Source organism: Alligator mississippiensis, chromosome 6, assembly GCF_030867095.1.
Source record: "Alligator mississippiensis isolate rAllMis1 chromosome 6, rAllMis1, whole genome shotgun sequence".
Lineage (NCBI taxonomy): Eukaryota > Metazoa > Chordata > Crocodylia > Alligatoridae > Alligator > Alligator mississippiensis.
In genome coordinates, this window is record NC_081829.1 from 49,252,948 (window position 1) to 49,271,367 (window position 18,420).

At 47.5% G+C, this 18,420-nt stretch overlaps 1 protein-coding gene across 1 annotated transcript in view; it reads right to left on the minus strand.

Annotated features, from left to right (window-relative positions):
- RTKN2 (rhotekin 2) overlaps nt 1-18,420 on the minus strand; it is a 59,437-nt gene that overhangs the window by 27,145 nt on the left and 13,872 nt on the right. Inside the window, 2 exon segments of the mRNA XM_059730327.1 lie at nt 4,789-4,978; nt 14,162-14,354. Coding sequence (XP_059586310.1) covers nt 4,789-4,978; nt 14,162-14,354 — 383 coding nt within the window.

Sequence of the window (18,420 nt, forward strand, 5' to 3'; positions counted from 1 at the left end):
AATTACAGCCAAACTATTGTGTCAATTGTTGGATGACACAAAAATGAATTGATTTCATTCAACAGAAAAAGGAGGGAAGATTCCAAAATGCTGATATTTGTCAAGAAAAGACTGTTTATACAATGAAGTGAAGAATGACATGCATTTATAAGTATTTTAAGCTATTATACCTAAGCCTGCTAAAAAACAAGATCTTACTTTTTGTGAAACAAATTTTGGGCAAAGTTACGTGTTTACAAATACACCAAATAAATCTGTACAAATTAAAGCAAAATACAATTCTGGGAAATGTGTTTGATGGAACATATGTTTAAAACTAGGTCCTTGCTAGTAATTAATTTTACATGCAGCCATATTTTCAGCAGCTTCCATGTTGTAATCCAGAGCCATGGATGGCACTCATTTCTAGTTTGGGAGTTGGGAGTGTATGTGCTTTCCAGCCCTGTAGTTGGAGAGCTACACAGGAGAGCATTCCAGCCAAGGGGCACTTGATGTCTGCTCCCTAGGCCACCCCAGCCCTTAGGGATTGATAGCCTGCTCTCTCCATTGCCAGGGAAAGGGACAGACTGTGAAATAGGCAGCTGTTGAAAAGCAGCAGCTGCTACAGTTTCTTGCCTGAGGAGAGTACAGAGAACTGCTGTCCTCACCCCATATACTCCTTGCCCCTGGCACTGATGGGGGTCACTCTGTCAGGGCTGGAACTGTCCCACAGCTCTGGGAGGGCTTTCCACCCCATGCACTCTGTTTCTGTTATTACCCCACTCCTTTTCTCTCAGCACAAACGTAATACCTGTTCATGGTCTAGGTCTGCTGTTGCTTCTTGTAGTTTCTTGTGCTCTCTCAAATCTGGAATCTACTTGGCAACAAGCTTGGGACTAAGGAGATCTACAACTAGGCCTAAAATGATCTAGTAGAGGTATGAATCACTTCTCTGTTAGCTCAAGTAGCAAGAAAAAATAAGCATTCAGAAATTTTTTATAAGTTTTTTAATTTCACTTTATCTTTTCTTTCCTTAAATTGGTGAATTGGTGGACAAAGCACATTTTAAATATTTCTGCTTGGCTTTTCTCAGGCAGTTATTAAAAAGAGTCTAGGCATTCCTGTAGATAATACTTTTAGGCACTGTGAAATGATTAGGTGCCATGCAACACCTATAAAATGGCCATAGTGTTCAGTAAGTTGCTGAGAGTGAACATTCTTATTTTTACTGCAACTAGGCAAGACATTTTTGTCCATTTCACAAAGATTTTTGAGATTCCAGAATTTTTTCTTATTCTTATCTGTACCCAGGACTTTTCACAATTTTTAAAGTAAGAGAACACGAAAAGTCATTTTCCTGAAAAAATAACTTCTAACCTGCTCTGACTTTTACCATTTGGGGCATTTCCCTCTGTCACAGGATGGGGTCCCCAGGGATGGCCGTGACGCTCCTAAGGCTCCGTGACCGTGCCAGTGTTGCCCAATGGGCACCCTTTTCCTCGTCTACCACGTCTTGCTGGTAATTATAATATAGGGAGGATGCCCTCGAGTTTTTGTTTGGACATGGTCCTGATGGACCCTGCTGAACCCTGTGGGTTCTTGGACCGCTCAAAATGGATGCCTCACAGGCATCCTGAGCCTTATGGGCTAGATGTGGCTCCAAAACCACCCCTTCACCATGCCCCAAGCCTCACAGATGGTAATTACATGTTACCTCTCTGAGGCCATAGTCTAGTTCAGCCTCTTGTCATTGTTGGGCTCTCCACAGCCCTGTCTCTGCGCCCACACTGGCATTGGGCCCTCCGCAGCCCTGTCTCTGCACCCACACTGGCACTGGGCCCTCCGCAGCCTTGTCTCTGCACCCACACTGGCACTGGAGTCTGCTCACACCCTTTGTCACTGCGCCCCCTGGTGCTGGGGTCTGCTCACCCCCTTTGTCACCATGCCCTCTGGTGCCGAGGTCCCCACACTGTAGTGGGCCCCCAATGAGGCCTTCTCCTTCCCCGATCCACTGGTTTACAAACAGCAACCAAAATATGAGCCCCTAGGTTATAACATGATACAAACAGTTCAGGGTGTGCTCTCTCCCTTTAAAGGAGTCAAACTTCCCCCCAGCACTAAGTGCCTTGTAGGCCAGGGTACCTGGTGAGCTCCTGGGGCTGCATTAGGCCTATATGCAGCATATCAGGTGGCCACCAGTGTCTCTGGGCAATTGTTCCCTGGAGGTTCCTTCCCCCAGCTGCCGCCAGAGAACTAACCCCTGCTGGTCTCAGCCCTGGGGTTTATATGTGCCCAGTGCCCTGCCTTCTTCCAGCCAGCTGACTGGGTACAGGTGCAGGCTAATTCCCTTGTTAGCCTGCTGCCATAGTAGCCTGCACCTGTGGGGTTTCTGTCTGGCTCTCAGGGCCCTCTCCCTAGGCAGTTTCTGCTCTTAAAGGAGCAGGCACTTTAGTACCTTGCAACACCCTCCAAATAATGTGGACCAGTTTATAATATTTATATTGCTTGAGTATAACACTCTGAATCACTGACTGAGGGATTTTAATTGCAGCACCTGTTGCTATGGGTATTCTCTTTTCTATGTATTTTGTATTTTTTTCCTTGGAGCAAATATATTTTTCTTTAACATATTTTAATGATGTATGGCCCGCAAGTCAACATGATTCAAAAAATATTTTGTTCTTAGCCTTGTCCATTTTCTAATGTAATTCTAAGGGCCTATTTAAAACAAACAATAAAGCTATACAGTACATTATGCATTGCTCTTGCCTTTGTAGATGGCACTACACCATGCTTCCTACAGGGCTTAAATACTGTTTTGGAACTCTGATATGTGACAACCTGGTTCTGATTATATAGGCAAGACCAAGCTGTGGACTAATATAGGGGACTGACAGCACAGATGGACTTTTTGACATCTTCTGCTTACAAACTGATGAATGCTATTTTTGTTTTGTTTGTCTTTGGGTGGGGGAGGGAAGAAGGAAAAGAGTCACAATTACAATTCAGCATAGGGCATAAGGAACAACTCATGGCGTGCCCACAAAATTTACAGAGGTCATTTAACCTTTTTTTGTTCCAAATTCACTTCAGACAGATTCACAGATTTACAACCCAGAGGTACAATATGTATTCTACTTGGCTAATGAGTTAAAACTAAGTTCACAGACAACTGCTTAATACAACTCACCCCTCACCCTGAGATCACTAGTCAATACTTAAAATACATTCAGTGCAGAATAACACTGGGTACGTCTACACTGGGACAGTGGCAATTTGAGCCAGGGTGGAGCAATTTATGTCAGGGCTGCTCCTGCCTTGCTCTGCCATGGACTCCAGTTCGTGGTGTTTGGCAGCAGAGAGGTTTGCTGTGGCATGAGGGTGCTGAAAGTGCAGACCCATGGGCTAGGCAGCAGGCAGGAGTCTGGACCCTTGCTGCCCGGACTGACCAGGTACAATTTATGCCTGAGGTTAGCATCTACATGCGTGTTTAATTACAATTAATTACTCCGGCAGTACTATCTTATGGCAGTGATAATTAGTTTACTGTGGCCTAATACCATTGCACATGTAGATAGTGATGCTTTACTCCACAGCTAATTAGTCTACTGCACAGTAAAGTACATGTGTAGATGCGTCCACTGTTCAGTAACAGGAAGAAAGGGCAGAAGGCAAGGTTAGACTAAATTGCTTAATTTAAAAAGTTTTAAAGTTCTACCACTTCTACTTTCTTTAAAATACGACATTATTTTTAATTGGTAGTTTTCCTAATAGCATGGTGGAAATACACAGTAAGAAAATAAGTCAAAGCTTTACAGAGAAAGCACATGCTGTCCTACCTCAAACCTACCAAAGGAGAAGGCCAAAAGCAGCAATATACTTTGCAAGGAGTTTGTTTTTCCAGTGCTGGTACTCACTCAGCTCAGTGACTGAGGAGAAAATTAAATATTATGCTGACATCACACGTGTTCAGTATTTATGCTACATGGCAAAGCAAAGATGATGACTCACTCAGATCTAAACACAAGTTTTCTCAGCATTTACAAGATACTCCCATATTCTGTTGGGAACAATTTAATTAATAAATACTAAATACCAAATGTAATATATAATTAAGTCATCTGTGAATGTACTGTTTGAACTGTATAGAAAAGTTCAGTTTTTTTTTCACAGATAAAATGATTTTTCTCTCCCAATTTTTAAGTGGCTTGGTTTTTAAAGCATGAATTACAGCAACAGCTTTGCCAAAAAAAAGCTACTTTACTTTAAAAATATGCTTCACAGTAATATTTTCTTACTAAAACATAATCATTCTTTTAAGCCAACTTCAATAAAATTTCCAAAAATCTTATCAAACATAACTATCCAAAAGTAACAGTTTTTCAAATGTAATGAGTTAATTCACATCGCTGACAGAATTTTGCCTGTGTATTTGAGAGAATTAGCCCACTGATTTAAATAGACTTTATAAATATAGCAGATAGTACTTTGTTATGTGCCACTTGTGGAACAGCATTTTGCATTTCTCTAGTAGCTTTCTATCTACCATATTTACTCAAATACAAGACAAAGCCACCCGTCCCATACATACAAGTGAATTGCATTAAATACGCTGTTTTTCTTTGAACTGCTGCTAAAAGCAGCATGTTCTCAGTGTAACAGGGAGCTGGTGACTCTGTTACGAAGGAGAAAAGAGAGCGAGAAACTTACCAGGCATGTGGCAGGACCAGCTGGCGAGATGATGTCGTTCCGCCGGTGCTGGGAATACTCGTTGCATCATAGACCAGAAAATTTGTAAATTACTAATTAGTGAGCTCTTATAAGAGGAGTGGGACTTAACTTGCTGCTTTTCCCCAGAAGGGGGAGGAGCCGAAGCCGAGAGAGGAAGTTTGAGCGACAGAGCCAATTCCTGTGCAGAGGCATGGGAGCGAAAGCATTCCCCAAGGGCAGCAGCAGTTGAATCAGCCTGGAGCACCGTGAGTAGAGCCTGTTGGAAACTCTGCAGGACAGGCACCCAATATTGATTAGAGACTTTTTTGTTGTAATGTCAAGTTTCCATTTTGTGTCCTCTGACTGGGCATCCCGTGGGTTGCAACTATATGATTCATGTATCCCTCCCATGTAAATTGGTTCCTGGATGAATGAGTGATTGGGCATGATTGAAATACAATGGTAGCAGGCCTCTACTGAATGGCCTGTAACGACCAGGCCATCACCACACATTGATTCATCCAGGAACCACGGGCCTCACCCAGGAACAGAGACAAGAACCCAGCATTTGAAAGACAAAAGACCCTGCAGAACCAGCAACTCTCCCATTGTACCCCACCTTTACAGACACCCGAAACTGCACATCCCTGCATGGAGCACACATGCTCAGTATGCCAGGGGCTGACCCTTGCCTGGGCATGCCTCCTGTCACTAGGGTCACACAAGGTCTGCCTCTATAAAAAGGGGCAGTGAAGACAGATCCCGTGGGGTGCCCTCTCCATCTGGACCAGCACCATGCCACACTGCCTATCCACCCAGAGGCCCTGCCAGCGACCCCCCCCCCCCCACCCCCTTTCTGGACAACACTTACTGGACAAGGACCCCTTTCCAGCCTGGACAGGTAGTTATCACCTCCCACCCCCTCTTCAACCAAGGACTTGGACTCTGCTTCTCTTCCCTACGTGGACTCCAGCTCTTCCACTGAGTCTCTTTTTCCTGCTGCCATTGTGAGTGCTTTTGTGTGTGTGTGTGTGTGTGTGTGTGTGTGTGCGCGCGCGCACGTGCGTGCGTGTGTGAACCAGTAACTTCATGGGGTTGTGTAGTGTGTCGTCTGTGTAATAAAACTGTTATCGGGACCCCTAAGTTGGGTTTTGCTTTACTATGGTTTGGCCCTGCTCCAATCTCTGCTCCTCGCCCCTCTAACTTCTGTCTCATTTCTCCCTCTCCTGCTTCTAGCTCACTGCCACCTCCAACACCTGTCCTGAGCTCCTCTCTGCCTCCAAACTCCGTTTCTTTGCCACTGTTTTATCCCCACTGCCTTTTCCTTTTCCCCTGAGCAACCAGGTTTCTGCCTCAGTTTCTTTCCTGGCTGTCTCCTCCTTGCCACCACTTATCTGCGCCCCCCCCCCCAACATCTCAGCTGTCTGCCTCAGTTTCCAGCCCCAGTCTACCTTAAGTAAACCCAAGCCTCAGTTCCTCAGCCAGCTTCTCTGTAGTCCACCAGTTCTAATCCCAGTTCTGGCAACTCTCACTCCCTACACTTTAACTCTCTCTCTCTCACCTGAACCTTTCCCCAAGTATTCCAGGTACCCCAAGCACACACATACACACTGTACCATCCAAGTTAGGAACTTACCTGTGTGTATGTGTAGGTGGGCTGTATGTGTGTGAACTGGTGAATGTGTGTGTATGGCATTATGTGCATGATATATGAATTAGTGATGTGTCTAACTTTTGGGGTGTATAGCGCATGTGCTTGAATTGGTGATAGGTATGCATGTGCCTAGGCTGGTTTGGATGTATATGTGCCTGAGCTGGTAGTGTGTGTATGTATGCACCTAATTGATTTGTGTGTTTGTATATGTGCAATTGTGTCACACCCTCCTGTCTAACAGCACAATATTGAGATCCTGAGAGTTGGCTTGACCCCACAGGGCTACATCATCGTAATAAAATAAATCCTAAATAGCTATATGTTTTGATGCTTGCTTTTGTTTTCCTTATCACAGGGTGGGTGTTTGTGTGGGTGGGTGTGGAGGGATGCAGGTCAGTGTGTGGGTAGGTGTGGGAGGACTGTGTGATGGGGACTGTGTTGGGGGGTGCTTTGGAGGGGTGGGTCCCCTACCCCCCGCAGAGTGCACTCCCCGGCACAGCACATGGACTGCCCTGCCTGTAGCGTCCCAGACCCCCCCCCCCCCAGCACACCTCCCACAGGGCTGACAGCCCCCTGCCTGATCCCAGCCCCCTGCTGCTCCCCTACCTTGTCTAGCCTCCTGCTCATTCCCCTGCTCCTCTCCGGTCCTCAGCTTTTTCCCCTGCTCTTCTCCAGCCCCTGAGGCTGGAGAGAAGCAAGGGAATGAGCCAGGGGCTGAAGACCAGTGGGGTAGCAAGCAGGAGGCTGGAAATGAGGGGGGAGGGACAAGCAAGGGGCTGGGGACCAGCAGGGGAGGAAGGGAGTCTGGAGTACCAGCCCTCAGGGAGCAGGAGATGAACAGGGGAACAAGCACAGGGCTTGAGACAAGCAGGGGGCTGGAGACGAGCAACGGAATGAGCAGGGAGCTAGAGATGAGCCATGGAAGGAGCAGGGAGCTGGAGAAAAGCAGGGGAGTGATTGGGAGGCTAGAGATGATTGAGGGATTTCCCTTGCTCAGCTCCAGCCTCCTGATCACACCCCTGCCAGACTCCAGCCTCAAACACCACCCGCAGTTTACCAGCAGTAGCAGCGATTGGGGTGCTCAGGGCCTTGTGGCACAACCCCCCTGCCCCTTCCCACACAGCGTTGGGGAGCAGAGCTCAGCCCTGGTTGCCTGGCACCCGCACAGCCACTGCTACATTGTACAGGTGTGGCCAGGCTTGGCAGGGTACCACGTGCTGTCAGACCACTCGGGGATGCCGCAGTTGTCACCCAGGGTTCAGCACCACTCAGCCTGAGCGGCCCCAAACTGCCAGACTGTGTGAGGCACCACATGGTGCCCTGCCAATTTGGGCTGCACCTGTGCGATGCAGCAACATGGGTGCCAGGCAGTCGGGGCTGAGCCTTGCTGCCCCCCGCTATGCAGGGGGGCTGTGCAATGTGGTCCTGAGAGGCCCCGACAGCCGCTGCTGCAGCCGGTGAGTGCGGTCTGTGGGGACGGGGCCAGTTAGGGCAGCAAGTGGGGGGGCTGTGGCGGGGTTGGGGGAATGAGCAGGGGCTACGGAAGTTATTGGGAGTGAGGGGGGGGCTGGGGCTAGGCGGAGCCCCCCTATGGTCCCCTCCCCCCCCTCCAGTTCCTCCACCCGCTACTTACTTAGCACAGAGCCTGGATCCAGGTCCCTGCAGCCTGCACAGGCAGGCACAGTGCTTCAGCACCGGGGCAAGGGCCAGCCATAGAGATGCTCTGGCTGGCTACCAGAGCATCTCTGTGGAGGACCGAAGCTCTAGTTGCCTCAGGGCATGGTCTGGGACTATGCCCTGCCCCACTTTTCCTGCCCCCCCCCCCGAGTATTTTTAGATACTTGGATCTCCAGGTATTGGATTTTGAGCCCATGCTGCAAATTTGTACCATGGGGAACATTTTTTTGTTTCCAGTGTGCATCTTGCAGAGTCTCAAAGAGTTTGAGACACTGCAAGAGGCATGTGCACACTCACATGGATGTGCTCTAAGACTGCAAGAAAAGCACTTAGGATGTCTATACACATGCTCTGATACGTTCTAGTTAGAATGCTCTAGCATTGCCGCAGTCACATGTCTAAGCCCCTGTGGGTTTAAAAATAGCCTCTGGGGCACTTTAACTAAAGCTCATCAAATGAGCTGACAAAGCACACTGACAAAACATGGAAGCTTAGAAGTTGAGACTAAATATGTCTGGCAGTTTATATGATTTTTGAGATAAGAGCTAAAATATATGTGAGCTTTGGAGGTAGAAGAGGCCTAGACAGCTGAAGTTTACAAAGAACAAGTATAGGCTGAGAAGTTCTTGTTTGAACTGTGTTTTAAATTATTTTTTGCATTAGATACTACAGTTTTTTTTTGGTTTGGTTCTTATTTTATAGTTCTTTCAAGGTGCAAAGAGTACACAGATGTAAATATCCAAGAAGTACCCACATTAAGATAAGCTAAATAAAAATAGGAACTCAAGATGGGCTCTCCAAAATTATTCAATCCTGCTTTTAAAAAACATTTGTCCCTGACATAGAAAAGCTATTGTTAAATATATCAGTGATATCAATTAACCCTATTCAAATTTGTTTCATGATATACAGCAAAAGATAGCACAAACAAAATTTAATTCATGACCATTCAATAAAAAAGGTTTTGGTGGAGATTATTTAAATAATTTTAAATTTTGTTCAAATTATTATTAGGTTTTTAACGAGTAATGGGACAGAAGTGAAGAGGGGTGGATAGGGTTTAAAGAAGCTGATCTGTTAATGTCAAGTTGTTAATAGAACAGATAATATAAATTCAATTTTGAAAGTAGCACCTGAGCCATAGTAACACTTAATTGCTCAAAGTTACAGTACTTGAGAAGAAAGTTAATAACAGGACCTCAGGATAGGTGTATAAGATCAGTGTTACTTTTAAATATTCAAGTCCTGAAATAAGAGTTTAAACAAGTATTGATTTTTTTTCTACAGCCCTCCATCCCACCCCCTTCCCTTAACCCAGAATCTTTCCTCCCACAGAACCAGATAGGAAAGAGAACCTCTCAGGACAGAAACACTCCCACCACAGTTAATCTGCTTTATTGGGAAAGTGTTCACCATACTCATGGAGTCCCCATATCTCTTGCTGCCTCACGCCTCCTTGCTAGGACCTCCTTTAGGTCCTGCACCAACCCATGCCTTGCATGAAGGCAAAAGTCCCAGCACGGGTCCCGCCAAGGTGGCACAGAAGCCAGGGAACCCCCAGCATCCCATACCTCCACACAAGAATGTGCACTAATCCATGTCTCTGCTAGGGAATTCCTGGCTCCCCTTTCCTCCATGCTGGGGCCCAGGCTGGGTCCTGTGCTGACTCAGAGGCATGGGTCAGTGCTTATGCTGACACAGAGGCACAGGGCAGTGTCCATGGCTCCTTGTTAGTACAAGTGGGCCTCTGCTTCATGCAGATGCACAAGTCAGCACAGGTTGTGGAGTGGCTTGGCATGAGAGTTGGAGAATTCCCCCCACACCACCTTGCTGGAACTAGTGCTGGCCCATGTTACACAAAGAGGCATAGGTCAGTACAGGTCTCAGTGCAGAGGTATGGGGAACCAGGAATTCCCTGGCTCCTGAGCCACTCTACATTGGGACTTATGTTGGTCCATGTAGCATGGTTCAGCATGGGTCCCAGTGTGAAGGCACAGAATCACGTAGGTCCCAGCACAAAGGTGTGGGGCACCAGAGACTCCCCAGGTTCAATGCCTACATGCAGGGATCCATGTGGGTGTTCCCTGGTTTTAGAGATGTGCCCTTGAGATTCTGGGGTGGGTCTCCACAAGCAGGGAACTGTGAATTTCCCTGCACCTCTCTGTAAGCTGGGGAAGTTGAGCATGTGCTCCAGGAGATTAAGGGGCCCAATCCTACCCTCAAGTCCCCAGAACATTACTATACCTTCTTATCATCTTATCCACTACTGTCCTTAAAATAAATGTGAGATAAGTGCTAGCTTGCTGTTTCAGTAGGGTTTCTAGACAGTTGAATAATGGCTCAAATAAAAATTGTCTCATTTCTGATAATGAGAACTCAAGAACTGAAATAGTAGGGGGGTCACCCTACAGATTTGCTGTCAATGATGTCTATGTGCACATGTAACCTAGTAGTAAGAACAGCATAACTAAGAATCAGTCTATCAAGGAAAGATGCATAAGTTTCATCACAGAACTGACAGTATGTTAAATAAAGCGCACATTCAGGAAGAACAGTCCTATATAATGTGAAAGGTCCACATCAGAGGGACTATTAGATCATAGTCTTCTTACAAGTCTGCTATATAAATCATTTTTTTAAAAACTATAAATGCAAGTGTTAATATTAAAACTATTAAAGTTTCTAACAGCTTCTCATCCATAAATCCCATTGCAATCAATAGAAGCATAATACCATGAAATTCCACACACAAAAAATAAAAGGCCACTTCTATTTTGGTACCTAAAAGCATATTTGAGAACCTTACTTAAAATCCCTAGAGTTAAAAACTTCAGCCAGAATACTCAACCGCTATTATGAGCCATTTGCTGGTTATACTACAAGCTGAATATTCATTTTCATGCATAGGTTAATTATTATACAGCTTTGAACTGTGTTTTGGCTATGGGAGGAAACATGGTCATATTTTTAAAAACAGAATCAGGCCTCAAGGCTGGAGTAGATTCATAGATTCATAGATGTTAGGGTCGGAAGGGACCTCAATAGATCATCGAGTCCGACCCCCTGCATAAGCAGGAAAGAGTGCTGGGTCTAGATGACCCCAGCTAGATGCTCATCTAACCTCCTCTTGAAGACGCCCAGGGTAGGGGAGAGCACCACCTCCCTTGGGAGCCCGTTCCAGACCCTGGCCACTCGAACTGTGAAGAAGTTCTTCCTAATGTCCAATCTAAATCTGCTCTCTGCTAGCTTGTGGCCATTATTTCTTGTAACCCCCGGGGGCGCCTTGATGAATAAATACTCACCAATACCCTTCTGTGCCCCTGTGATGAACTTATAGGCGGCCACAAGGTCGCCTCTCAACCTTCTCTTGCGGAGGCTGAAAAGATCCAGTTTCTCTAGTCTCTCCTCGTAGGGGTTGATCTGCAGGCCCTTAACCATACAAGTGGCCCTTCTCTGGACCCTCTCCAGGTTATCCGCATCCCTCTTGAACTGCAGCGCACAGAATTGCATGCAGTACTCCAACTGTGGTCTGACCAGCGCCCGATAGAGGGGAAGTATCACCTCCTTGGACCTATTTGTCATGCATCTGCTGATGCACAATAAAGTGCCATTGGCTTTTTTGATGGCTTCGTCACACTGCTGACTCATGTTCATCTTGGAGTCCATTAGGACTCCAAGATTCCTTTCCACTTCCGTGCCACCCAGCAGGTCATTCCCTAGGCTGTAGGTGTGCTGGACATTTTTCCTCCCTAGATGCAGCACTTCGCATTTCTCCTTGTTGAACTGCATTCTGTTGTTTTCTGCCCACTTGTCCAACCTGTCCAGGTCTGCTTGCAGCTGTTCCCTGCCCTCCGGCGTGTCCGCTTCTCCCCATAGCTTTGTGTCATCTGCAAACTTGGACAGAGTACATTTGACTCCCTCGTCCAAGTCACTGATGAAGACATTAAAGAGTATCGGTCCAAGGACTGAGCCCTGCGGGACCCCACTGCCCACACCCTTCCAGGTCGAAACTGACCCATCCACCACGACTCTCTGGGTGCAACCCTCCAGCCAATTCGCCACCCACCGGACTGTGTAGTCTCCAAGTCACAGCCTCTTAACTTGTTCACCAGTATGGGGTGGGATACCGTATTGAAGGCCTTCCTGAAGTCTAAGTATACGACATCCACCCCTCCTCCTGTGTCCAGGCATTTCGTAACCTGGTCATAAAAAGAAACTATATTGGTCAGGCACGATCTGCCTGCCATGAACCCGTGCTGATTTCCCCTCAGCATAATTTGTCCTGCCGGGCTCTCACAAATGTGAGCCTTGATAATTTTTTCAAAGACTTTGCCAAGGATGGAGGTGAGACTGACTGGCCTATAGTTACCTGGGTCCTCCTTCCTCCCCTTCTTGAAAATGGGGACCACGTTGGCCCTTTTCCAGTCCTCCGGGACTTGGCCCGTGAGCCACGAGCATTCAAATATTCCCGCCAGTGGCTCTGCAATGATGTCGGCCAGTGCCTTCAGCACCCTCGGATGGAGCTCATCCGGGCCTGCCGACTTATAGGCATCCAGTTCTTCCAAGTGACTCTGCGCCGTCTCAGGGTCTACGCATGGAAGTCTGGCACCTTGCTGCTGCCTCTCTACAACCCCAGCGAGAGACTTGTCTTGCCCCTCACTTAGGAACACTGAGGCAAAGAACTCGTTGAGGAGTTCAGCCTTGTCCCCCCTGTCCGTCACCAATTGTTTCTGCCCATTTAGCAGGGGTCCTATTCCTCCCTGGGCCTTCCTTTTACTCCCTATATATCTAAAAAACAATTTCTTGTTGTCTTTTACTTGGGTTGCCATCCTCAGCTCCATGGTAGCTTTGGCCTGTCTAACTGCCTCCCTGCAGGCACGAGCAGAGGAGGTATATTCATCTTTGGTGATCTCTCCCTGTTTCCACTTTTTATGTGCTCCCCTTTTGCCCCTTAGGCTGCCCTGGATTTCTGTGGTCAGCCAGGGAAGCCTCCTGGCCCCTTTTCCTCTTTTGCCTTGCTCGGGGATCATCTTGCTTTGTGCCCGAAGGATCGTTTCCTTAAGGCACAGCCGCCCTTCTTGGGCTTCCATTTCTTCAAATCTCCTACTCTGCAGTGCGTCCTTGACTAATCGCCTGAGTTCATTGAAATCAGCTTTCCTAAAGTCTAGCACTTTCACCCTACTAGTTACCTTACCCACTCGACGTCTTATGGTGTATTCTATTATTAGGTGATCACTGTCCCCCAGATGGCTACCGATCTGGAGGTCCGCTACCATGTCATCTCCCGTTGCCAATACCAGATCCAGTATGGCATTCCCCCTAGTGGGACCATGTACCTCCTGTGTCAGGTGGAGGTCCTGTACACAGGTTAGAAACCTGTGTGAGCGGTGGGACTTTGCTGTCTGTGTCTCCCAGCAGATGTCCGGGTAGTTTAGGTCCCCCACGACTACCGCCTCTTTAGCTTTTATGGTCTCCGAGAGTTGCCTCAGGAGTCCCGAATCTCTTTCTTCCCCTTGATGTGGGGGTCTGTAGCAGACCCCTACCACCAAATCCCTTTCTCCTTGCCCCCCATGTAGCCTAACCCACAATCCTTCTACTTCCTCATCCTTGGATTCCGTCTTGATGAGGGTTGATGTATATTGCTCACTGACATAGAGCGCAACCCCTTCCCCTTTCTTCCCCACCCTGTCCTTTCTGTACAATCTATAGCCCTCAATATGTACTGCCCAATCATGGGATGAATCCCACCAGGTTTCCGTTAGCCCCACTAAGTCATAGGTGTTTAGTGCAAGCAGGAGCGCTAGTTCATCCTGCTTGTTTCCCATGCTCCTAGCATTAGTATATAGGCACTTGAGCCCTGCGACTGGTGCCTTTGCTGCCCCCCCGCTCCGAGTCCCAAGGGGCCCTTTGATTCTTACATTCTCATTTCTTACCTGTGCCGTAGTGCTGGCCTCCCCATGGCTTTCAGGAGTACATAGTCTGAATTCATGCCTACATTCTGATTTATCATTTAAAATGCAAATTTTATTTTACACAGGCAAGTACAGAAATACTTATTTCTTGGTAAATGCCTAAAGGTTTACAAGATAGCTTATACAACAGCAAATTAAAAAAAAAAAATCAAGAAAAATATTAACTTACAGTATGCGTGGGTCAGTGAACAAAAAGGATTCAGAGTTGTCTTCTGGCAGAGATTTGAATTTCTTCCCAGTAACTTTGCCAATTGATGTTTTGAGTTTCTTGGCTAGCTTTTTAGGAGTGTTTGTTACAGATGAAGACTCATCCATACAGCAACTATATACTTCAATCTTCAGCTGGAAGTCAGGTCCTGCTTCTGAAAAACAAGTTTTTCAGAACATCTGTAAACTAGCTGAGTGTATAGCACAGGTATTCTCTTACTCAGATTTGTATCCAACAACATATCTTGATAACCAAGACAGAAAATTCCATTACTTTCCAAAATAAAAATCATATGTAAGAACAAAATCAAAGACCATAAAACACACATGATAAACATAAGAAATCCAAAGATGAAACTTGAGTGTGTTATGGAGATATACTGTTAAGGCATTCAAACCCATGTGGACATTGGTATCAGAAGCGGACTGGCCAAGTTTGCCGATGACACCAAACCCTGGGGTAAAGCATCCACACCTGAAGACAGGAGGGTGATCCAGGCTGACCTTGACAGGCTCAGGAAATGGGCGGATGAGAACCTGATGGTGTTTAACACTGAAAAATGCAAGGTTCTCCACCTTGGGAAGAAAAACCTGCAGCATTCTTATAGGCTCGGCAGTGCTACTTTGGCTAGTGCTACAGATGAAAGGGACTTGGGGGTCATAGTTTCATAGTTGGTAGGGTTGGAAGGGACCTAAGTAGATCATCAAGTCTGACCCCCTGCCATGGGCAGGAAAGAATGCTGGGGTCAAATGACCCCAGCTAGGTGATTATCCAGCCTTTTGAAGACCCCCAGGGTAGGAGAGAGCACCACTTCCCTTGGAAGTTGGTTCCAGATCCTAGCCGCTCTGTGAAGTCGTGCCTCCTAATATCTAGCCTGAATCTACTCTCAGTCAACTTATGGCCATTATTCCTTGTTACTCCTGGTAGGGCTCGGAGGAACAGGGACTCTCCTATAGCCTGGTGGTCCCCCTTGGCCAGTTTGTAGACGGCCACCAGATCCCCTCTCGGTCTTCTCTTGTGGAGGCTGAACAGGTTCAGGCCCCATGGCCTTCCCTTGTAGGGTCTGCCTTGCTGCCCTCTGATCATGCGAGTGGCCCTCCTCTGGACCCTCTCGATGCTGCCCACATCCCTCCTGAAGTGCAGCGCCCAGAACTGGATGCAGTACTCCAACTGTGGCCTGACCAGTGTCGCATAGAGGGGAAGGATCACCTCCTTGGCCCTCCTCATGATGCATCTGTGGATGCATGACAAGATGCAGTTAGCCTTCCTGACCGCGTCCCTACACTGGCGGCCCATGTTCATTTTGGAATCAATAATAATTTCAAGATCCTTTTCTGCCTCTGTGCTGATGAGAAGGGAGTTCCCCAGCCTATAGGTATGCTGCTGGTTCTTCCTCCCCAGGTGCAGTACCTTGCAGTTGTCTATATTGAAACCCATCCAGTTCTCATCCACCCACCCCTGTAACCTGTCCAGATCTAGTTGTAGCCTGTCCCTTTCCTGCAGCATGCCCACTTCTGCCCAGATCTTAGTGTCATCTGCAAATTTGAACAAGGTGCTTTTCACCCCCTCATCCAAGTTGCTGATGAAGATGTTGAACAGTGCAGGCCTGTGGACCGAGCCCTGGGGGACCCCACTGTCCAAATCTCTCCAGGTTGAAAAAAACCCATCCACCACCACTCTGGCTGTGGCCCTCCAGCCAATTTGTGACCCATCTGACTGTATAGGCATTGATGCCACAGTCGCCTAATTTCTTAATGAGTATGGGGTGAGAGACAGTGTCAAAGGCCTTCCTAAAGTCCAGAAAGACTACGTCCACCGTGACATGTGTCCAAGGATTTTGTGACTTGGTTGTAAAAGGCCACCAGGTTGGTCTGACAGGACCTGCCTCAAATGAACCCATGTTGGTTGCCCCTAAGCATGATCACCCCTGCTGGTCCCTCGCAGATGTGCTCCTGGATAATTTTCTCAAAGAGCTTCCCTAGGACTGAGGTAAGTCTAATGGGCCTGTAGTATCCTGGGTACTCCTTCCTCCCTTTTTTAAAAATGGGAACCACATTGGCCCTTTTCCAGTCCTCTGGCACCTCACCAGAGCACCATGAGTGCTCGTAAAGCTGTGCCAGGGGTCCCAAAATGACCTCTGCTAATTCCCTCAGCACTCTGGGGTGGAGATCATCAGGACCTTCTGATTTGAACACGTCTAGTCCCACCAGAAGTTCTCTGACTAGGTTCTCAGTGACCTTGGGCCTGGCAGCACCTCCCCTGGGTCCATCGGGGATCCCAGTGGGGAGGATGCCCTGGTCCCTGCTCAAAAAAATGGAGGCAAAGAAATTGTTAAAGAGGTTAGCTTTGTCATCTGGTGTAATCACCAGATTTCCTAGCTTGTCCTGCAGAGGCCCTACGTTACCTGGTACCTTCTTTTTAACCCCTATGTATTTAAAAAAGGACTTCTTGTTATCCTTGATCCAGGTCGCTAGTCCCAGTTCCATCTCCGCCTTAGCCTTCCTAACAGCCCCTTTACAGTCTTGAGAAATGGAGGTATAGTCCTCCTTGGTGATGGCCCTCCCTTCTATTGGGTGTATGCCTCCTTTTTAGCTTTGAGACGTTCCTGGATGCTTTTGGTGAGCCACAGGGGCTTTTTGAGCACTCTTGCCCCCTTTGATCCACGTTGGGATTGTCGCCCTTTGAGCTTGGAGGATCATCTCCTTAAGGAATCACCACTCTTCTTGGACTCCCAACTCCCCTCCCCTCTGGGACCTCAGTGCCTCCCCGACTAGTCTCCTTACCTCATTGAAATCTGCCCTCCTGAAGTCTAGGGCTGTTGCCTTGCTGCAGGCCTTTGACACTGCGCTGGATGGTGAATTCCAGTAGGCGATGATCACTATTGCCCAGATGGTCGAGAACCCACAGTCCACTCACCAGGTCGTCTCCCGTGGCCAGGACCAGGTCCAACAAGGCATTTCCCCTGGTGGGACTGTGCACCTCCTGGGTTAGCTGGAGGTCCTGTAACTTGGCTAGGAACCTACATGAGCAGTCAGACCTGGCTGACTGCTCTTCCCAGCACATGTCCAGATAGTTTAGGTCACCCATGATGACCATGTCCCTTGACTTAACTGCCTCCGTGAGCTGACCTGAGAATTCCTGGTCCAGATCTTCTCCCTGGCTGGGATGGCCTGTAGTAAACCCCCACCGTTAAGTTCCTTTCCCCCCGACCCCCTTGTATTCGGACCCAGAGCACTTCAGTCTGCCCCTCCTCTGACCCAGTATTGTTTGTTGAGGATGTGTATTGCTCTTTGATGTAGAGCGCCACACCCCCACCTTTCCTCCCTATTCTATCTCTCCTGTACAGCCTATAGCCCTTGATGTTTACGGCCCAATCATGCGTAGGGTCCCACCAAGTTTCAGTGAGCCCCACTATGTCATGACTGACCACAAGATGAACATGAGTCTGCAATGTGATACTGCTGCTAGTAAAGCAAGCAAAATGCTTGCTTGCATCCACAGATGCTTCTCAAGTAAATCCCAGGACATCATCCTCCCATTGTACTTGGCCTTGGTGAAGCCACAGCTGGAGTATTACATCCAGTTTTGGGCTCCACAATTCAAAAAGGATGTGAAGAAGCTTGAGAGGGTGCAGAGGAGAACCATGCGCATGATCAGAGGTCAGGAAAGTAGACCTTATGAAGAGAGGTTGACAGCCCTGGGACTCTTCAGCCTGGAAAAGCACAGGCTCAGGGGTGATCTGGTTGCCACATATAAGTTCATCAGGGGTGCTTACCAGGATCTGGGGGAACATCTGTTCACCAGAGCGCCCCAAGGGATGACAAGGTCAAATGGTCACAAACTCCTCCATGACCATTTCAGGCTGGACATAAGGAAGAACTTCTTTACTGTCCGAGTCCCCAAGATTTGGACTAGACTGCCACCAGAGGTGGTTCAAGCACCTGCTCTGAATGCCTTCAAAAGACATATGGGTGTTTATTTTGCTGGGATCCTATGATCTCTGCTGACTTCCTGCCCCTGGGCACGGGGCTGGACTCGATGCTCTTCCGAGGTCCCTTCTAGCCCTAATGTCTATGAAATCGATGAAACAAACTTAAATATGCCCTGTAGTGATGCTGTACAATAATTATACAATACATATATGGTGGTCATAGTCCCAAATTAATTTAAACGGTTTTAAAGACATTAGATCATGTTTTCCTCATTGTGCTACTACAGAA